Consider the following 16,865-nt stretch of genomic DNA (forward strand, 5'->3'; position numbering starts at 1 on the left):
CCGGAGCAGCTAGAAGCCAAAGGATCGGAGCCCCATTGTGCCAGGCGCTGCCCAGACCCTGACCGAGATCAGGGCCCCGTTGTGCCAGGCGCTGCCCAGACCCCGACCGAGATCAGGGCCCCATTGTGCCAGGCGCTGCCCAAACCCTGACCGAGATCAGGGCCCCGTTGTGCTGGACGCTGCGCAGACCCCGACCGAGATCAGGGCCCCATTGTGCCAGGCGCTGCCCAAACCCTGACCGAGATCAGGGCCCCGTTGTGCTGGGCGCTGCCCAGACCCCAACCGAGATCAGGGCCCCGTTGTGCCAGGCGCTGCCCAAACCCTGACCGAGATCAGGGCCCCGTTGTGCTGGGCGCTGCCCAGACCCAACCTGAGATCAGGGCCCTGTTGTGCCAGGCGCTGCCAGACCCCAACCGAGATCAGGGCCCCATGTTTCTGTCTGTGACTGTGGGACCTGCCACTCTGCCCTCCCCCCCATCCCTTACTGCTAACTGGAGAGGATGGCGCGGCTGGGTCCTGGCCCAGCAGGGGGGCTGGCAATATGGCAGCATTAGCATCTCTCACGAGCATATTGGAGTCATGTTTTCCTTAAATCCCCAGCTCCCAGAGTCCAGGGATCAGGGGAGGATCCAGGCTTTCGTTTTCAAACCCCACATTTCTAGCGGAGAAAACCTGGGCCCCCTAAAGGCGCCGGCGCCAGACTGTGACTTGCCAGTGCCCAGACTTTATTTGTTCTGAAAAAAAACTCGGGATTTTTAGGCCTTCCAGAGGACAGCTGTGTAATAGAGCCCCAAAGCTTTTTCCATCAGTACCTGTGTTGGGCAGGGCCCTGCACTCCGGCGTCGGGCGACGGGTCTCAGACTGCAGCATCCTGGCCGGCCCATCGGCGTCGGCATCTCTCGCCCTCCAACACTGTTCTTCTTGTCCAGAGCCCCGACGGCTTTCCCGAGGCACAGCCGCCGAGGATCAGGCCCACCCGCGCCGCCGGTCGCTTTGAATAACAAACCTGCAGACGCCGACTCCAGCTTTTGCCTCCCCACCGAACGCCGACCTCGGGTATTGGGCCTAAAGCCGCCCAACGTCATCTGCAGTGCCGGTGTTGGCAGTCGCCCGGGCCGTTGCCCGCAGACGGTGCCTGAGGCTTTCCGGACACGGCGCTGAATGACGCCAGACGTTCCAGCGACCGCTGCTCTCTGCGGGGCTTGTACCATCCGGGATACAAGTCCAGCAGCCAAGGGGTGGAGGCGGCCCAGCGGCAGGCCCCCCTCTCCATGGGTGCATCGCGTCCCTTCCCACGTTGGACTCTTGGGCCATCAAGCCTGGCGGCCGCGCAGAAACACACCAAATGGCGAACAATCGCCACGGCCCATGGCTCGGCCAAGCGCTCAAGAAGGGGCCCCCGACGGCTGGCCCCCAGCAGACGCCACCCAGTGTATCTAGGGTGCCCTGGCTCGCCGAGCTCACCAGAGGGCAGCAAACTCACATGGACACTTCAGAGCCAGTGTCAAATAATTGCTTGTGGCTCGGCACGGTTCACCTGCAGGACTCCACGCTGCAGGAGGACACTGAGGCCTCAGTTCCTCCAGGAGAGGGCACCATACAGTGGGGTTGTATAGCCCAGGATTGAGCAGGGGTGCACAGCCCCGGGCGAGCATCACGTGCCCTCGCTAGAGGCTGGCCCCATTGCAGCTGCCACTGGGTGGGAACAGGGGCAGCCGTGATGGGGGCTCTTGACTGCTAGGGTTCGGGGCTGGGCTCAGGAGGGAACGTTTCCCCCACACACTGTCGGGGCAGGAGCTGGGGGGTGAAGCCTTCATCAGGCCAGCATTGTCAGGCTATCGGCTCCATGGGCCAGGTGGCTGCTGGGAGAGACCCCCTGGTTCGATGTGGGGTGAGTCCCAAAGCCCTTGCCCATAGGGCTCGGTAGGGGGGACCACCCTGGATGTGCTGCTAACCAAGCCCCAGCCCCTGAATCCTCCCTCACCATGGCTTCCCCCGTCCCCAGGCCTCTGGGGCTGGGGGAGCTGCCCTGGGTCCCGTCCAGCCATGGCTTTCTGGGAGCCGGGGGCCCAGCAGGGTCAGGGCTGCTGGATGGGCCCCGGCTTTGCGGGGGAAACCCTCCCCTGGCATCAGCCCTGATGCCGTCACATCGCAAAGGCAGCTGGGGGGTCTGACCGGAGCCCCGGCCTCGCTGTGCCAGAGCTGGGCAGACACCAAGCGAGACGCAGCCCCCGCCCCTGGGAACCAGGCCCCCAGCTGAGATGGGGGCGTTGGCACCACCCAGCTAGAGTCCCAGAAGCTGCCCCCCATGCGTGGGCGCTGGGCAGGGGGGCAGGGGCTCTCTGCAGATCCAATCCCCCCCAGCTGGGCTCCCCTAAACTCTTCTGGGGAGATGTTTCCGGGCCAGGGCCCTCAGGGCAGGGGGGCCGGGCCGCATGGCCCCTTTCCAGGGCAGCGCTGGGGCCGGGCCCCCTACAAGCCCCCCCCGGCTCCCTCCCCAGCTGGGTCCCAGCCCGTCAGAGGAGCGTAGTTTTCTCCTGGCACATGGTGGCAGCGCCCCCACCTGGCCCTGCCCCCCCGGGGAACGTGAGGTCATCGGGATCTGGGCCTCCCTACCCCCCCGCCTGCCCGTCTGAGAATTTCCCGGATTTCACTCTTATGCCTGCCCCCCTCGCCCTGGGAACATCTGGCGGGGGGGGGGGGGGAAGGAAGCGGCTGACGTCAGCCCAGCCTCCCCCACCCCCTCCCCAGAGCGCCCGGCTCTCTGCCCCTTGGCCAGACCCTAGCCTCATGGCACCCCATGTGCCAGGGCACAGCTGGGGTGGGGGGCTGAGGGGACAGGACTCCCCCCCCAACTGTCTGTGCTGAGTGGAGCAGGGTTTGGAGGGTGGGCTCTTCTGCAGCCTCCTCCCACCCCCAGGGGGGCTGGGGGGGGACGGGGGCTCCTCAGGCCAGTCCCTAGCTCTGGGGAACGAGTTGAGGGGCTGGGGGCCTTTTTTGGGGGGGGGAACTCATTGGCAGGGGCAGGTGGGGGGATGCCCCACCCTTTGCACAGACCCGGGGCCCATCCAGGTGGAGCTCAGAGGAGCCCTCAGCCCCTCCCAACCCCCAGAGCTGGGGCCCAGCTCAGGCTGCTGCCCCAGGCACTGGCTTTTGGGGCAGGCCCCTCGCGGGGGGAGGCTTTGGGGGTTTCCCTGGAGTCCCAGGCCACAGGGGGCAGGGCTGATAGTGCGGAAGGGGGAACAATTGTCCCGGGCCCCAAGTTCAGGGCCCCCGATGTGCTGGGGGGGCTCTGGTAAACAAAGGGGGGCTCATTTGGGAGCGGCAGGCACCCGAGAACAGAGCAGGGGGCTCAGCCTGCACCTGGTCAGCACGTGTCCCCCAGACTCCCCCACGATGGGCACTGACCCCCCCCCCGGCTGTGCTCCCTGCCTCCCGCCAGGGCAGGGGGGCTACGGGGGTGAGGGGGAAACTCACTCAGACAGGAGCCGGGGCCCTAGTCACAGAATTCCCAGAAGAGCCAGACTGGGAGGTTTGGGGGCTGAGCCGGGGCAGCCCCCCGGCCCGAGGAAGCTGTGAGCGAGGGTTAGTCAGCACAAGATGCTGCAATCCGGCCTCGCTGCTCCGGCCGGGGGCACAGCCTGGCGCTCGCTCCCTTTCCCGGGGGACAGGATGTGGGGAGAGAGGCCGGGACACAGGGCAGGGGGAGCAAACCAGATGGGCGGTGATGGCGCTTTACATGGTTACAGCAGGGGGCTGGGAGCCAGGACGCCTGGGTTCTCCCCCCCGGCTTTGGGAGGGAAGTGGGGCCCAGTGGTTAGAACAGAGGGCTGGGTGCCAGGACACCTGGGTTCTCCCCCCCCCGCCCGGCTTTGCGAGGGAAGTGGGTCCCAGTGGTTAGAACAGGGGGCTGGGAGCCAGGACACCTGGGTTCTTCGCCCGCCCCCGGCTTTGGGAGGGAAGTGGGGCCCAGTGGTCAGAGCAGGGGGCTGGGAGTCAGGGTGTCTGGGGCTGGGGCAGCTGCACTGACTCACCCGCGGGTTCAGGCGTCACTTTCCAGATCCCCCGGGCAGGCAGAGAGTTTTATCAGCAAACAAATGTTCTGGTAACACCCGGTCCCCCCCCCGTCCCCCCGCCACTCAGCTGCCGGGGGGCGGGCCAGGCAGGCCGGTGCGGAGCAGGGGCTGTCTGAGGTTGGTTCAGTAACTGTTCTAAGGAGGATCCAGGGCCGAGACTCTCAGGTAAGTCAGGCAAAGGATGTGTAAATCTTCCCTCCCCCTGCCCACCCCCAGCTCCACCGGTGCCCCTCACTCCCGACCGGCAGCCCCCCCGTCCATTCCGGGACAACGCTGCTGGACGGGCAGAGCGTTGGGGACACAGAGAAGCTCCCACTGGTGACTCATGTCCCTGGGGCAGGATTTTCATCCCACTCACCCCCCCTTCCCGCTCTCGATCGCCCTCCCCCCCAGGCCGGACACTCCGTTGAGAAGCTGCCCCCAGTTCGGTGGGGGGCGGGAGGGGAGGCTGTCCCTGGGGCAGCAGGGGGCTAGACTGGGGGGATCCCTAGCTGGAACGGTGCTTGGCTGGCTGGAAAGTCCCGGTAATGGGAAGATCTCAAAGCCCCCCACCCTGTGCCCGCCGGGTCCTGAAAGCCTCACCCCCCTGTCCTACAGGTGGGGGAACCAAGCCACACGTCCAGGGTCACATAGGGAGCCAGTGGCAGAGGGAGGGTTAGAACCCAGGTGTCCGGGACCTCCTCGGGCTGGGCAGGGTGGGGCCAGAGGGCAAAGCGGTCCAAGTGAGGGGTGCTGCTGGGGGACAGGCGTTCCCCAAAGCCCATGTGGGGGGAGGGCATCTGCAAGAACAGCCTGAGCTAAGCTGCCCATGGGCGGGTCCCTCCTCCCACGACGCCCGTGCCAAGGTGCCATCATGCCCGGCCCGGGCACCGGGCTCTGGGATCCCCAGGCCCAGCTAACGCCAGCCCGGCCTAGGCGCGCCAGGGGGCATCAGGGTGCTGGGGGCCAGCGTGAGCTAACAGCTGAGGGGAAGGCGGGGGCTCCTGCTCTGATGTCATGGGGGTGATGATGTCATAGCCCTGGTGATGTCACGGCCCTACTGAGCGGCTACATGATTCCCACCACAGCCTTCACGACCTCTTAGCCAATAGGATCCCGGGATGAAGATTAACCCCGTCCGCTCTGCCCTGCTCCTGCCTCCAGCCATCCCCACTTGGGCCCAGAGCCTGGGAACCAACCTGCCCCGGGGAGCGAGGCAGCGGGAGGGGATCCAAGGGGGGCTGGCTTCAGGGCAAGCAGGGCCTGGGGCTCCAGGCCGCTGCCCATTTCGCAGCAGGAGGAAACTGAGGCAGAGAGAGGGGAAATGACACACCCCAGCACCGGCTCCCCGGCCAGGGGCTATGTGAGTGGCTAGTGGGCTCTGTTCTGGCCGTGAGGTGGGGGTGGGGGGGACCAGGGGCGGGGGAGGGGTGCGCCCCGTCCTGGCTTTCCTGTTAAAACTCACGTGTGAACTTTCCCCGGCACAGTGGAAAGCCAGGTGTGAGGCCGCCCCCAGGCGGGTGAGCTGAGGCGAGAGGCGCTTGAGGCGAGAGGCGACCACAGTCACATCGCAGTCTGGGGGGGAGGTGCCAGGGGGGGCCGCAAAGAGGGGGGTGACGGCGCCAGTGCACATCCCCATGCGAGTGGCCGGCCTGCCAGGCCCAGCCCTCAGCCCCCCAGCTGGAGCCAGGCCCCATGTGGAAATGGTTGGATCCCCCTAGGCTTTGCTGGCTAGTGCCGGCCCGGCTCCCTGGTTCCTCGCCCAGCCCCACAGCAGGGGACCGGAATCTCCCCCCAAACCGCCCCCCAAAGCGCCCAGCCCTGCGCTGCGCTGGGCCTCCTCCCCGGCCACCTTGGCCCCCAGACGTGAGTAACCAGGGAGGAAATCGCTGTGACTGGATCCACCCACATCACGGGGGGGAAATCCAGCCAGTGCCCCCAGCTGCATGCAAAGTGTCATTTTCCTGCAAGCCCCCCCCATAGCCCCCGGCTATGGTTGGCAGCCACCCTCCCCCCACTGCCTGCACCCCTGGGGTGCCCCCAGCCCCCCCACTGCCTGCACCCCTGTGGTGCCCCCTGCCCCCCTCTTCCTGCACCCCTGAGGTGCCCCGTCCCCTCCCCCTACCTTCTGCTCCCCTGGGGTGCTCCCTGCCCCCTACTGCCTGTACCCCTGGGGGGCTTCCAGCGCCCCCCCCCACTTACTGCCCTCAGGCCCCTCTGCGGGGAGCGGACACCCCCGGGCCGCTCCCTCCTCGCCCCGCCCGAATCCCGCCCCCGCCGTCGGGGCGGGTCCGGGCCGCGGCCCGGGGCGCCCCGCACTCAGCCCGCAGAGCCGGCGGCAGCCCCGCACCATGGCCCCGGCGCCCCGCAGGAAGCAGCCGGAGCCCCGCAGGAGACGCGGTGAGGAAGCGGCCGGGCTCTGTCCCCGGGGGCCGGTTCGCAGGAGTGGGGCTGGTTGTGGGGGGCTGGGCTGAGGGGCTCTTTGTGGGGCAGGGAGCAGAGGGGGGGCTGGGAGCAGAGGGGGGCTAGGAGTGGAGTGGGGGGCTGGTGGCTGGGAGGGGAGTGGAGTGGGGGGTAAGCTGGGGGGCTGGGATCAGAGGGGGGCTAGGAGTGGAGTGGGGGGCAGGTGGCTGGGAGGGGAGTGGAGTGGGGGGTGAGCTGGGGGGCTGGGATCAGAGGGGGGCTAGGAGTGGAGTGGGGGGCTGGTGGCGGGGAGGGGAGTAGAGTGGGGGGTGAGCTGGGGGGCTGGGATCAGAGGGGGTCTAGGAGTGGAGTGGGGGGCTGGTGGCTGGGAGTGGAGTGGGGGGTGAGCTGGGGGGCTGGGATCAGAGGGGGCTGGCTGGCGGGCTTTGATGACTGTGTTTATTAATTAGCAAATGAATTAGCGACGTGGGGGAAGCAGAGTCGGATTCCTCCTTCCACTCTGAGGGTCTCGGGGGCACAGGGCTGGTGACCCTGGGCCTGGGTCGGGGTCGGTCACTGGGGGAGTTTCACGCTGCTCCAGGCGCCTGCTGGCGGGGGGGGGGGAGGGGAGTAGGCAGGTGTGTATGGCCTGCATAGTGTGTGTGTGTCAGGCTTGTGTGTGGCAGTTGTGCAAGGGGTGTGTGTGTCAGGGTCAAGTGTGGCGTGTGCACGTCCAGCAGTTGTGCAAGGGATGGGTGTACATCAGGTGGGTGTGCGAGAGGGCGTGTCAGGGTTGGGCATGGGGTGTGTGTGCATCAAGCGGTTGTGTGTGGTGGGTGTGTCAGGGGCCTGTACGTGCTCTTGCCCAGCAGTTGCTCTTTGCTAGTAATTTCCTGGCTGGGGTGGGGTGTGAGCCGGTGGGGGCCATCCCTGCAGGGGTCCCCCGCTGGAGGGTCTCCTGGGGGCCCTGGGGAGGGGTGTCCCAGTCCCTGGGCTCCTGGGCCCAGCCCCCTCGTGGAGGTGGGGCGGGGGGCAGGGCAGCGTACTGGGGGCCCAGCTCGTGCCCACAGAGCAGTGCGGCCCCAGGGCGGGATATGGGGCTCCTGCGGTGGCTGGCCCACTAGCCCCCTGCCTGTGGCACGGCCACGTGGCCGAACCATGCCCGGCGACTCTCCACCCATCTGCTCCGCGTCCTCCCAGCCCCACCCTGCCACGACCGCTGGCCTCCGGCTACAGACGGGGAAACTGAGGCCCAGAAAGGGGGGAGGGAGTCACCCCAGGTCACACAGTGAGTCGGGGCAGAGCTGAGGATAGAACCCAGGAGTCCTGACTCCCCCTCCCCCTGTCTAACCGCTAGCCCAGCTCCCTCCCCTCCGAGAGCCGGGAATGGAAGCCAGGAGTCCTGGGCCCAGCCTCTCTCTCATTTCTTGGCGTGAGATTTAACATGCAGCCAAGTCTCTGTCACGTCCGACCTCCTGGGAGCCCTGCCCTATGATGCCCGGTCCGTCTGGCTGTGAGCCTGGGGCACGGGGCGGTGGGGGCCCCGGGGCCTGCGGGGGGGCCGGAGCCGAGCAGCTGAGCTCCCCGGGGTGGAGGCTGCGGCCAGTATCTCAGCTGGTACCTGCCTCGTACAGGTACCACCCCACGCGCATCTTCAAAGGCCCCTGATGGGTGGGGCTGGCCCGGGGGCGCCAGGCTGGGCCGTGTGCCCGGGAGCCCTGCTGCATGGCTGCCCCGGGCACCTGGCTCAGGGAGGGGGGCTGCACCAAGCAGGGCCCAGTGGGAAGGGGCGCCGGGGACCCCAGGCAGCAGGACCCAGGGGCTGGGGAGGGAGGGACGCCGGGTCCCTGCTCCCCTCCTGCCCGACTTGGGGCAACGCCCCAACTTGATGGCCTGGAACAGGGCCAGCCTGGCCAGGTTTTGCCCGCTTACGCACTGCCCCCACCCCCACTGCCTCCAGCAGCCGCTGCCCCCACCCCCCATTGCTCCTCCCCCCAGCACACGCTGCCCCTCCCCCCACTGCCGCTCCCCCAGCACACTGACCCCGCCTCCCACTGTCCCCCCGCAGACGGTGCCCCCAGGGCTGAGCTAGCGGGGGGGGGGCTGCGGGTTGGGAGTGGGGGGCACTGGCAGGGCTGGGGTGTGTGCGCGAAGTTTGCACACTCCCCCGCTGTCTGAGACTCTGACTGGAGTTGACCCCAATGCCCAGGCGGGTCCTTGGGTTTGGCAGCTACCTCTGACTCCCCCCCCCATGTGAGTGTGTGAAACCACTGCCCAGCACCGGCCCCCCCCGCCCAGCACCATCCCCCCCCAGCCCAGCGCCTGCGTGTTATTGTGCATCTGGGTGTCTGACTGCGTGTGCGTGTGTGTGACTGTGTGTCTGTGAACACGTGGGACTCAGGACCCCGTGTCTTCTCCCGTCCCTGGTGCCCCCCCTAGGGCTGGTCCCCGGGGTCCTCCCCCATTCCTGGGTGGGTTGGAGCTCTGGCCATGGGACAGTCTGTGCCAGGAGCCGCCCCCGAGGCCAAGCCTGGGCAGGGCCCTTCGTCTGGGACCCGCTATCTGGGCGCAGTTTGAGCCAACCCCGCGGGGGCCAGGAAACCAGACTGGTTCCAAGGGAGCTGCCCCCACCAACCAGGGCTGAGAGGGTGCGCGCGGGGGGGAAGGGCGGGCACCTGCACATACAGCCCAGATGCCCGTAGGATGGGCTGGCTCCGGCTCTCTGCTCCCCTCCAGCTCTGCCTGCCTGGGCCTGGGGGGCACCAGAGAGGCACTGAACCCCCCACCCCACCTGGGACAGGCAGCCCCCAGCCTCAGGGGCAAAGTGGGGGTGATATTTACCCTGGCCAAGAGCCCTGAGATGGGGGGTCAGGACGTCCATTCCTTGCCCATATCCTTTGCTCCAGTTACCCCAACTCCCCCCCCCCATGCTGCTGTTGCCCGAGAGAGCAGAGGGGGTAGTGGTGTCGGCCCGTCCCCACCCAGGGCAGTGACCCTGCCAGGCCCGGGCGGTCTCGGCGCCAGGGGACGAGCCTGCCCCACGCTGCCCCCTGAGCCAGCTGTTCTCTGCCCCCCGGGCACTGATGTGGGGCTGGGAGCCCAGCTCAGGGTTTCCACCCCCCCTCCCCTGGGCTGCATCAGGGGCCAGGCTTGGGAACATTCAGCTCCCACCCACGCTGCCCGGCTCGGCGCCCTCCCCTCCGCTCCCCCCACCCTGCGGTGTCCATCTGTTCTCATGGGGTCCCCGGCAGGACGGGGGCTGGCCAGGGAACTGAGCCAGCGAGCTGGGAAGGAAACGGCCCCTTCTCTGCACGCGAGCGAGCGCCCGCTGGGGTGTGCGGCCTGCCAGCCCCGTGGGCTCCACGCTGGCTACGGATCCTCCTGGGGGCACCTGGCTGGGCCCCACGGGCTGACATGGCTCCCCCCACCCAGCTCTGCCGGTGCCCCTTGCTCCCGACCCACAGCCCCCTGCCAGCCCAGCCCTGGGCTCCCCCCCCAAGCTCTGCCGGTGCCCCTCGCTCCCGACCCGCAGCCCCCTGCCAGCCCAGCTCTGGGCTCCCCCCCCCCCCCCAGCTCTGCCGGTGCCCCTCGCTCCCGACCCGCAGCCCCTGCCAGCCCAGCTCTGGGCTCCCCCCCCCCCCCCAGCTCTGCCGGTGCCCCTCGCTCCCGACCCGCAGCCCCTGCCAGCCCAGCCCTGGGCTCCCCCCACCCACCTCTGCCGGTGCCCCTCGCTACCGACCCACAGCCCCCTGCCAGCCCAGCCCTGGGCTCCCCCCACCCACCTCTGCCGGTGCCCCTCGCTCCCGACCCGCAGCCCCTGCCAGCCCAGCCCTGGGCTCCCCCCACCCACCTCTGCCGGTGCCCCTCGCTCCCGACCCACAGCCCCCTGCCAGCCCAGCCCTGGGCTCTGCCCCCCGACCCAGCTATGCCGGTGCCCCTCGCTCCCGACCCGCAGCCCCAGTCAGAGGTGAGGATGGGGCCAGGTTCCCTCCAGCATGGAGAGTCTGTGCCCCGGGGTGGGGGCAGGGGGGGCTGGAGCTCCCCACCCCCTCAGGCCAAGAGCAGCCTCCTCGGGCAGGAAGTGAAACAGCTTCTCCTGGAAACCTCCCATCACACCTCCCCTCCCCCAGCTCCTGGCATGACGGGGCAGGGGCAGCCCCACTGGGCAGGGGCAGCCCCATAGAAGCTGCGGGGGGGGGGGGGGGGAAGGGAGTCCGTCTAAGGAAAGCAAAAGTCCTGCAAGGTGGGGAACAGGGAGGTGAAGCTGGAGCCTAGAGGGGCCCCCAGCCCAGCTCTGCTGGTGTCCCTCACTCCCGACCCACAGCCCCTGCCAGCCCAGCCCTGGGCTCCCCCCACCCAGCTCTGCCAGTGCCCCTCACTCCCAACCCGCAGCCCCTGCCAGCCCAGCCCTGGGCTCCCCCCACCCAGCTCTGCCAGTGCCCCTCACTCCCAACCCGCAGCCCCTGCCAGCCCAGCCCTGGGCTCCCCCCACCCAGCTCTGCCCGTGCCCCTCACTCCCCACCCGCAGCCCCCTGCCATCCAGCCCTGGGCTCCCCCCATCAGCGCCCTGGTGACTGTCAGTGCCAGGGGCAGGCCAGGCTCGGGGGAGGAGCGTGTGGCGGCGAGGGGGCATGTGCCCAAGGTGCTAACCCCGTCCCCGGCTGTCTCCCCGCCCCGCGCTCCTGGCACCCTGGTGGAGATGGCGTCACGGCTGCAGCGAGGGGCTGCCAGCTCCCTGCCCCCGCCTTGATGGGCCCCGGGGAGTTTCCAGGCCTCGTTCCGCCCTCCTTGTCCCCAAGGGCCCCGCAAGGGCCCGGCTCCTCCGGCCGCCCGCGGATCTCGCTTGCGGAGGGTCTGACTCAGAACAGAACAGGCCATGCCAGCCCTTGCCCCTGCCCAGGGAGACTTGGGCAGCAGGCCCTGCCCCCCCCCCCACACTCCCGGCCACCAGGGCGAGCGGCCCCGCGCCCCGGAGACCCTACAATAACAAACCAGGGCGAGCATCTGATGGGATGCGGGGGATCCGCCTCCAGCCTCCTCCAGGTTATTATAATTGTGTGTTTGCGTGTGCGGTGAATGGGGGGGTGGGGGGTGTCATGCGGGTGTGTTAGTGTCACACGTGCCCGTGCACTGGAAGGGGGTTCAGGGCGCCCTGCATCTGTCTGCAGCGGGGGGGGGGGGGGGGGTTAACCCTTGCAGGCCTGGCTCTCTCTGTCCAGCTGGTATTTCTGGTCCTGCCCCAGGTGTGGGCGCTCTCTGGTTGCCCAGGGCACCTGGAGGGGGACTTCCCGGGGCTGCCGGGAGCCAAACCCCTTTCGCCTGTCCAGGGCCCCTCCAGCCGTGGCGGGGGGCTGCAGGACAGGGCTGCCCCTCCTCCCAGCCCCCGGCGAGGGTTTTCAGGGCTGGCGGGGACACACACACACACCCCACCAGATGCTCCCCTGGGATCCCACACACACACACACCCCACCAGCTGCTCCCCTGGGATCCCACACACACACACACCCCACCAGCTGCTCCCCTGGGATCCCACACACACACACACACACACACACACACACCCCACCAGCAGCTCCCCTGGGATCCCCCACACACACACCCCACCAGCTGCTCCCCTGGGATCCCTCCCCCCCCACGACACCCCTGTGGGGCCAGGCGTTCCCCGCGACCTCTCTTCCCACAGCAGGGCAGCGCTGAGTCCACAACCCCACCCGGGTGGGGGCCGAGTGCCTGGGCCGATTTCCGCCCCCCTCCCCATGGGGGGCTGCTCGGCCTCGGTGCAGGGCCCAGGGCTCGGCCTGGGGCGTTTTCACACCTGTTGCTGCAGCGCCCGGCTGAGGCTGGGGCCGGATGTGCAAGGGGAGCTCCACCCGACCTGCCTGGCCACGGGGAGGGTGGCTAGTGGTGAGTCTCCCCAGAACCTGCCCTGGGGCTCCACAAGGCCGTGTGGGGCTGGAGCCGCTGGGCCAGGCAGGTGATGGACGGGGGGATTCGGGCTTGCCTGAGTTTCTCTCCCCGTCCCTGACCGGCTCCCATCTCTCCTGCTGCAGAGCTGGCTTTCAAGGGGGACGGGGACCCACAGGAGACTGAGCTGAGCCAGGGCCCCAGCCCCACGGCCGCCCTCCTGCCGGCGCCCGGAGACCAAGGTGGGGCTGCGGCCGAAATGCAGCAGAGACGCAGCCACCCGGACCCCAACCACGGTAAGTCCTAGCAGCGAACTCCACCTTCAGCACCAGCCTGGCCCCCTCCAGGGGGTGTCCCAGCCCGGGGCTCCCCCCACCCAGCCCTGCGGGTGCCCCTCGCTCCCGACCCGCAGCCCCTGCTAGCCCAGCCCGGGGCTCCCCCCACCCAGCCCTGCCGGTGCCCCTCGCTCCCCACCCGCAGCCCCCTGCCAGCCCAGCCCTGGGATCCCCCCACCCAGCCCTGCCCGTGCCCCTCACTCCCGACCCGCAGCCCCTGCTAGCCCAGCCCTGGGCTCCCAGCCCCCCATCCAGCTCTGCCGGTGCCCCTCACTCCCGACCCACAGCCCCTGCCCGCCCAGCCCTGGCTGGTGCTGTGGCTGGCGACGCTGCTCTCTCTCCCCAGGTCAGACTCCGGAGCCCCCCGGAGCGCCGGCGCCGTGGCCGGGTGCCCCGTCCTGCGAGTGCGGATCTCGCGCCTTCGTCTGCCTGAGCCCACGCGCCCGGCTCCAGCCCCAAGGGGCCCTGGGCAGCCCGGCCCAGCTCAGCCGGCCCCCAGCGCCCCCCACCCCCAGCCAGGTACGGCACAGCAGGGGGCAGGGGGAGCCCCGGGGGCTGGGCATCGCCGGCCGCAGGGGCTCGGTCACCGGGAAGGTGGGGGGAGGCTGAGCCCCGAGGGGAGCTGGGGGCCGAGGGAGCCAAGGGGAAGCTGGGGCGGGGGCAGTGGGGGCGGGCGGAGAGAGCTGGGGGGCTCTGTCCAGCCCCTAACGAGGGGGGTTTGTCTCGGGGCAGGCGGAGACACGTCGGTTCGGGTGCCTGGCTTGCGGGAAGGGCTTCAAATACAAACACCACCTGAAGGAGCATGAGCGCATCCACAGCGGTGAGACCCCCCCGCCCCCCTCTGTCCCCCCCCACTGTGCCCCCCCACTGTCAGCGCATCCACAGCGGTGAGACCCCCCTGCCCCCCTCTGTCCCCCCCCCACTGTGCCCCCCACTGTCAGCACATCCACAGCGGTAAGACCCCCCCGCCCCCCTCTGTACCCCCCCACTGTACCCCCCCACTGTCAGCGTATCCACAGCGGTGAGACCCCCCCGTCCCCCTCTGTCCCCCCCCGAGTCAGCGCATCCACAGTGTGGAGGGCCCCCCAGCCTCCTATGCAGCCCATACCCCCATGTCCCAGCGTTCAGAGTGAGAGCGGGGGGCTGGGATAGTGGCGGGGGGGACAGGCCCTGCGTCTGCACGTCTCCTTTTCTCACCTCCTGTGGCTCTCAGAGCTCGTGTTACTCCCCCCCCCGGCCCGTGTCTGTCCGTCTGTCCCACCCCCAGCACTGACCCCTGTCTCCGTCCCCCCAGGCGAGAAGCCCTACGAATGTGCCACCTGCCAGAAGCGCTTCTCCCATTCGGGCTCCTACAGCTCGCACCTCAGCGCCCGCCGCTGCCTGCTGCCCGCCCCCGACTCCCCGGCCCCATGGGAGAGCCGCCCATGTGCTGCCAGGCCCCGGGGGGGCCACGCTGGGGGCTGTGGGGCCTACGGCCCGGACCTCAGCTCCCTGCACGGCCCCGGCCCGGCCCGGCCCCTTCCGGGCCCCCCTGACCCGGGAATGGAGGGACCCAGGGACACCAATGTGCCAGGGCCTGGCCCTGACCGGGCTCCCCCCGAGACCCCCACCATGGAGCAGCCCTTGGACCTGTCGCTTCCCAAGCCAGGCAAGGAGCCCAAGCCCAGCCCGGTGCCCTCGGAGGAGCCCCCGACCCGGCGGCCCTATGAGCCCCTCTACATGCCCACCTCCCTCTTCCCAGCCTTCCTGCCCAGCACCCTCAGCCATCTCCTCCCGCACGGGGCCCCTCGGCTGCACGGGAACCCGGAGCTGCCGGCCCCCCAGTTCCTGCCTTTTCTGCTCTACCCGTATGGGGCGGAGGCGGGGCCAGCACTGGCCACGGGCCACTGGGAGCAACACGGGCCTCTGGTGAGAAACTGCCCTGGGAAAGCGGGGCTGCGGGTCGGGAGTGAGGGGCACCGGCAGAGCTGGGGGGTCGGGAGGGAGCCCAGGGCTGGGGGCTGGCAGGGGCTGTGGGTCGGGAGTGAGGGGCACCAGCAGAGCTGGGGAGGCGGGGGGGAGTCCGGGGCTGGGGGCTGGCAGGGGCTGTGGGTCGGGAATGAGGGGCACCGGCAGAGCTGGGGGGTGTTGCTGGCAGAGGCCCCCCCTTTCCCTGGTTTGGCCCTTGCCGGCCGTGGGGGGCTGCGGAGCTCCCAGCCTCGGCCCCACTGACGGCCCCGTTCGCCCCCCCAGGGAGCCGGCGGGGCTGGGTGGCGCCCCCTGCAGGCGGGCGGGGAGCCGGGGGGCAGCCGGAGGCGGCTGCGGAGGACCCCCGAAGGGCTGTATCTGTGCGAGCTCTGCCCCAAAACCTTCCGGAAGAGCAGCTCCCTCCTGCGGCACCAGTACGAGCACACGGGTGAGCTGGGGGGTCGCCTGGGGTTGAGGAGACGGTGGGGGGGGGAGCCCAGCGGGGGAGGCCGGGGGTTGAGGAGACGTGGGGGGAGCCCAGCGGGGAGGCTGGGGTTGGGGAGATGGGGGAAGCCCTGTCGGGGGGGGTTGAGGAGACGGGGAGGGGGGAGCCCAGCGGGGGGAGGCCGGGGTTGAGGAGATGGGGGAAGCCCTGTGGGGGGGGGGGGGGGTTGGGGGGGAGCCCAGCGGGGGAGGACGGGGGGGAGCCCGGGGGTTCCCCGCACTGACGTGCCCGTCCCCACAGGGAGGCGCCCGCACCGCTGCCCGCTCTGCCCCAAGGCCTTCAAGCACAAGCACCACCTGGGGGAACACGCCCGGCTGCACTCCGGGGAGCGCCCCTTCCAGTGCGCCCGCTGCGCCCGCCGCTTCTCCCACTCCGGCTCCTACTCGCAGCACCTCAACCACCGGCAGGGCTGCTGCCGGGCCTGGGGCGCCCCCAGCCCCCGCGGGGAGACCCCCGGCCCCGCCCCCCGCCAGGAGACCCCCGCCCCCCGCGGGGAGACCCCCGTGCCCAGCCACGCCCCCCAGGGGGAGACCCCCGGCCCCGCCCCCTGTGGGCAGACCCCCGGCCCCGCCCCCCGCGGGGAGACCCCCGTGCCCAGCCACGCCCCCGAGGGGGAGACCCCCGCCCCACACGGGAAGATCCTGGTCCCCGCCCCCCAAGGGGGAGACCCCAAGCCCCTGTCGCCAGGGTGACACCCTCCCCTCCCCCCACAGGAAGACCCCAGCCCTCGCCCCCCACCGGGAGACCCTCACCCCTACCCCCTGTCACCAGGGCAACACCCCGGCCCCCATCCCCCACAGCAGACCCCTGGTACTGCCCACGGTCTCCAGGGCGACACCCCGGCCACCAGCGGGCGACCCTCACCCCCACCCCTGTCCCCTGCAGGGAGACCCTGCCCCCCCACCCCTGCCCACTGCGGGCACCAGAACCTCAGGGAGACCCCAACCCCCACTGGCCCCAGGACTCGGCCCCGGGGAAATGCTGCTCCCCACCCCCTGCGACTCCCCCGTGCGTCTGGAGGGGGGTCGGGCCACGGGCCAGGGCTCAGGGCCCCATCAGCGCCAGGTGCCCTCAGGCCCGGCCCCCCAGCACCGGGCTGGGCAGCTGGCAGGCACGTCCTGGGGCTAGTTGCAGCTCCCTGCCCCTCTGGGCGGGCACCACGGGCACCCTGCCCCAGAGCCCGACGTTGATGCTGCTCAGCAGAGCCTGAGTGGCAAAGCTTTCCTGCCCTCCCGGTGCCATCGCATCCAGGCACCCGTGCCAGTCCTGCCGCCCCCCACCCCACCCCACCCCCGCCCTGTTCCCGGGGCACCCAGGGAGTTTCGCTCTGCGGCCCACGAAGGAGCCCACCAGGATGTGTGTGTGTGTGCGTGGGGGGCGGTCGGGGGGGTTGTTCTGATTGTAAACTGGTGAGAGAAATCAATAAATAAATAACCACCCCCCCTCGGCATGGCTGGGTCCCGTGCCTGCAAGACAGTGGGGTGGGGGGCAATGGGGTTGGTGCCCCCAAGGGCCTCCTGGCTTCTATCCTCAGGGAGGGCAGTGGGGGGGCCAATGGGTTAGAGGGGAAGCAATTGGGGGAGGGACTAGCAGCCTAACTGACCCCTCCGCCCGGCCCCTTGGGACCCCCCACCTCCAGATCACAGTAACTGGGGTGACCCCCTGTCATGGAGTCCACGGGCAATGCTCGGGAACTGCTCCCCATGAAGCCAGGCA

At 70.0% G+C, this 16,865-nt stretch overlaps 1 protein-coding gene across 5 annotated transcripts; it reads left to right on the forward strand.

Moving 5' to 3' along the window:
* The first annotated feature begins 4,145 nt into the window (after positions 1–4,145).
* Positions 4,146–16,601, forward strand: LOC119564330 (zinc finger E-box-binding homeobox 1). Of its 5 annotated transcripts, none has more exons than XM_043533040.1 (7): positions 4,146–4,241; positions 12,509–12,658; positions 13,044–13,216; positions 13,430–13,517; positions 13,992–14,605; positions 14,930–15,092; positions 15,390–16,600. In XM_043533040.1, the coding sequence occupies exons 2-7, from the start codon at positions 12,622–12,624 to the stop codon at positions 15,839–15,841; spliced, it is 1,527 nt and encodes a 508-aa protein (XP_043388975.1). In that variant the 5' UTR covers positions 4,146–4,241; positions 12,509–12,621; the 3' UTR covers positions 15,842–16,600. The 5 variants fall into 5 exon arrangements, with proteins under 5 accessions (XP_043388975.1, XP_043388974.1, XP_037740200.2 ...); XM_043533039.1 differs by lacking the exon at positions 4,146–4,241 and adding an exon at positions 5,115–5,418; XM_037884272.2 differs by lacking the exon at positions 4,146–4,241 and adding an exon at positions 6,336–6,455.
* The last annotated feature ends 264 nt before the right edge of the window (positions 16,602–16,865 follow it).

Source organism: Chelonia mydas, chromosome 20, assembly GCF_015237465.2.
Source record: "Chelonia mydas isolate rCheMyd1 chromosome 20, rCheMyd1.pri.v2, whole genome shotgun sequence".
NCBI classification, from domain to species: Eukaryota; Metazoa; Chordata; order Testudines; family Cheloniidae; genus Chelonia; species Chelonia mydas.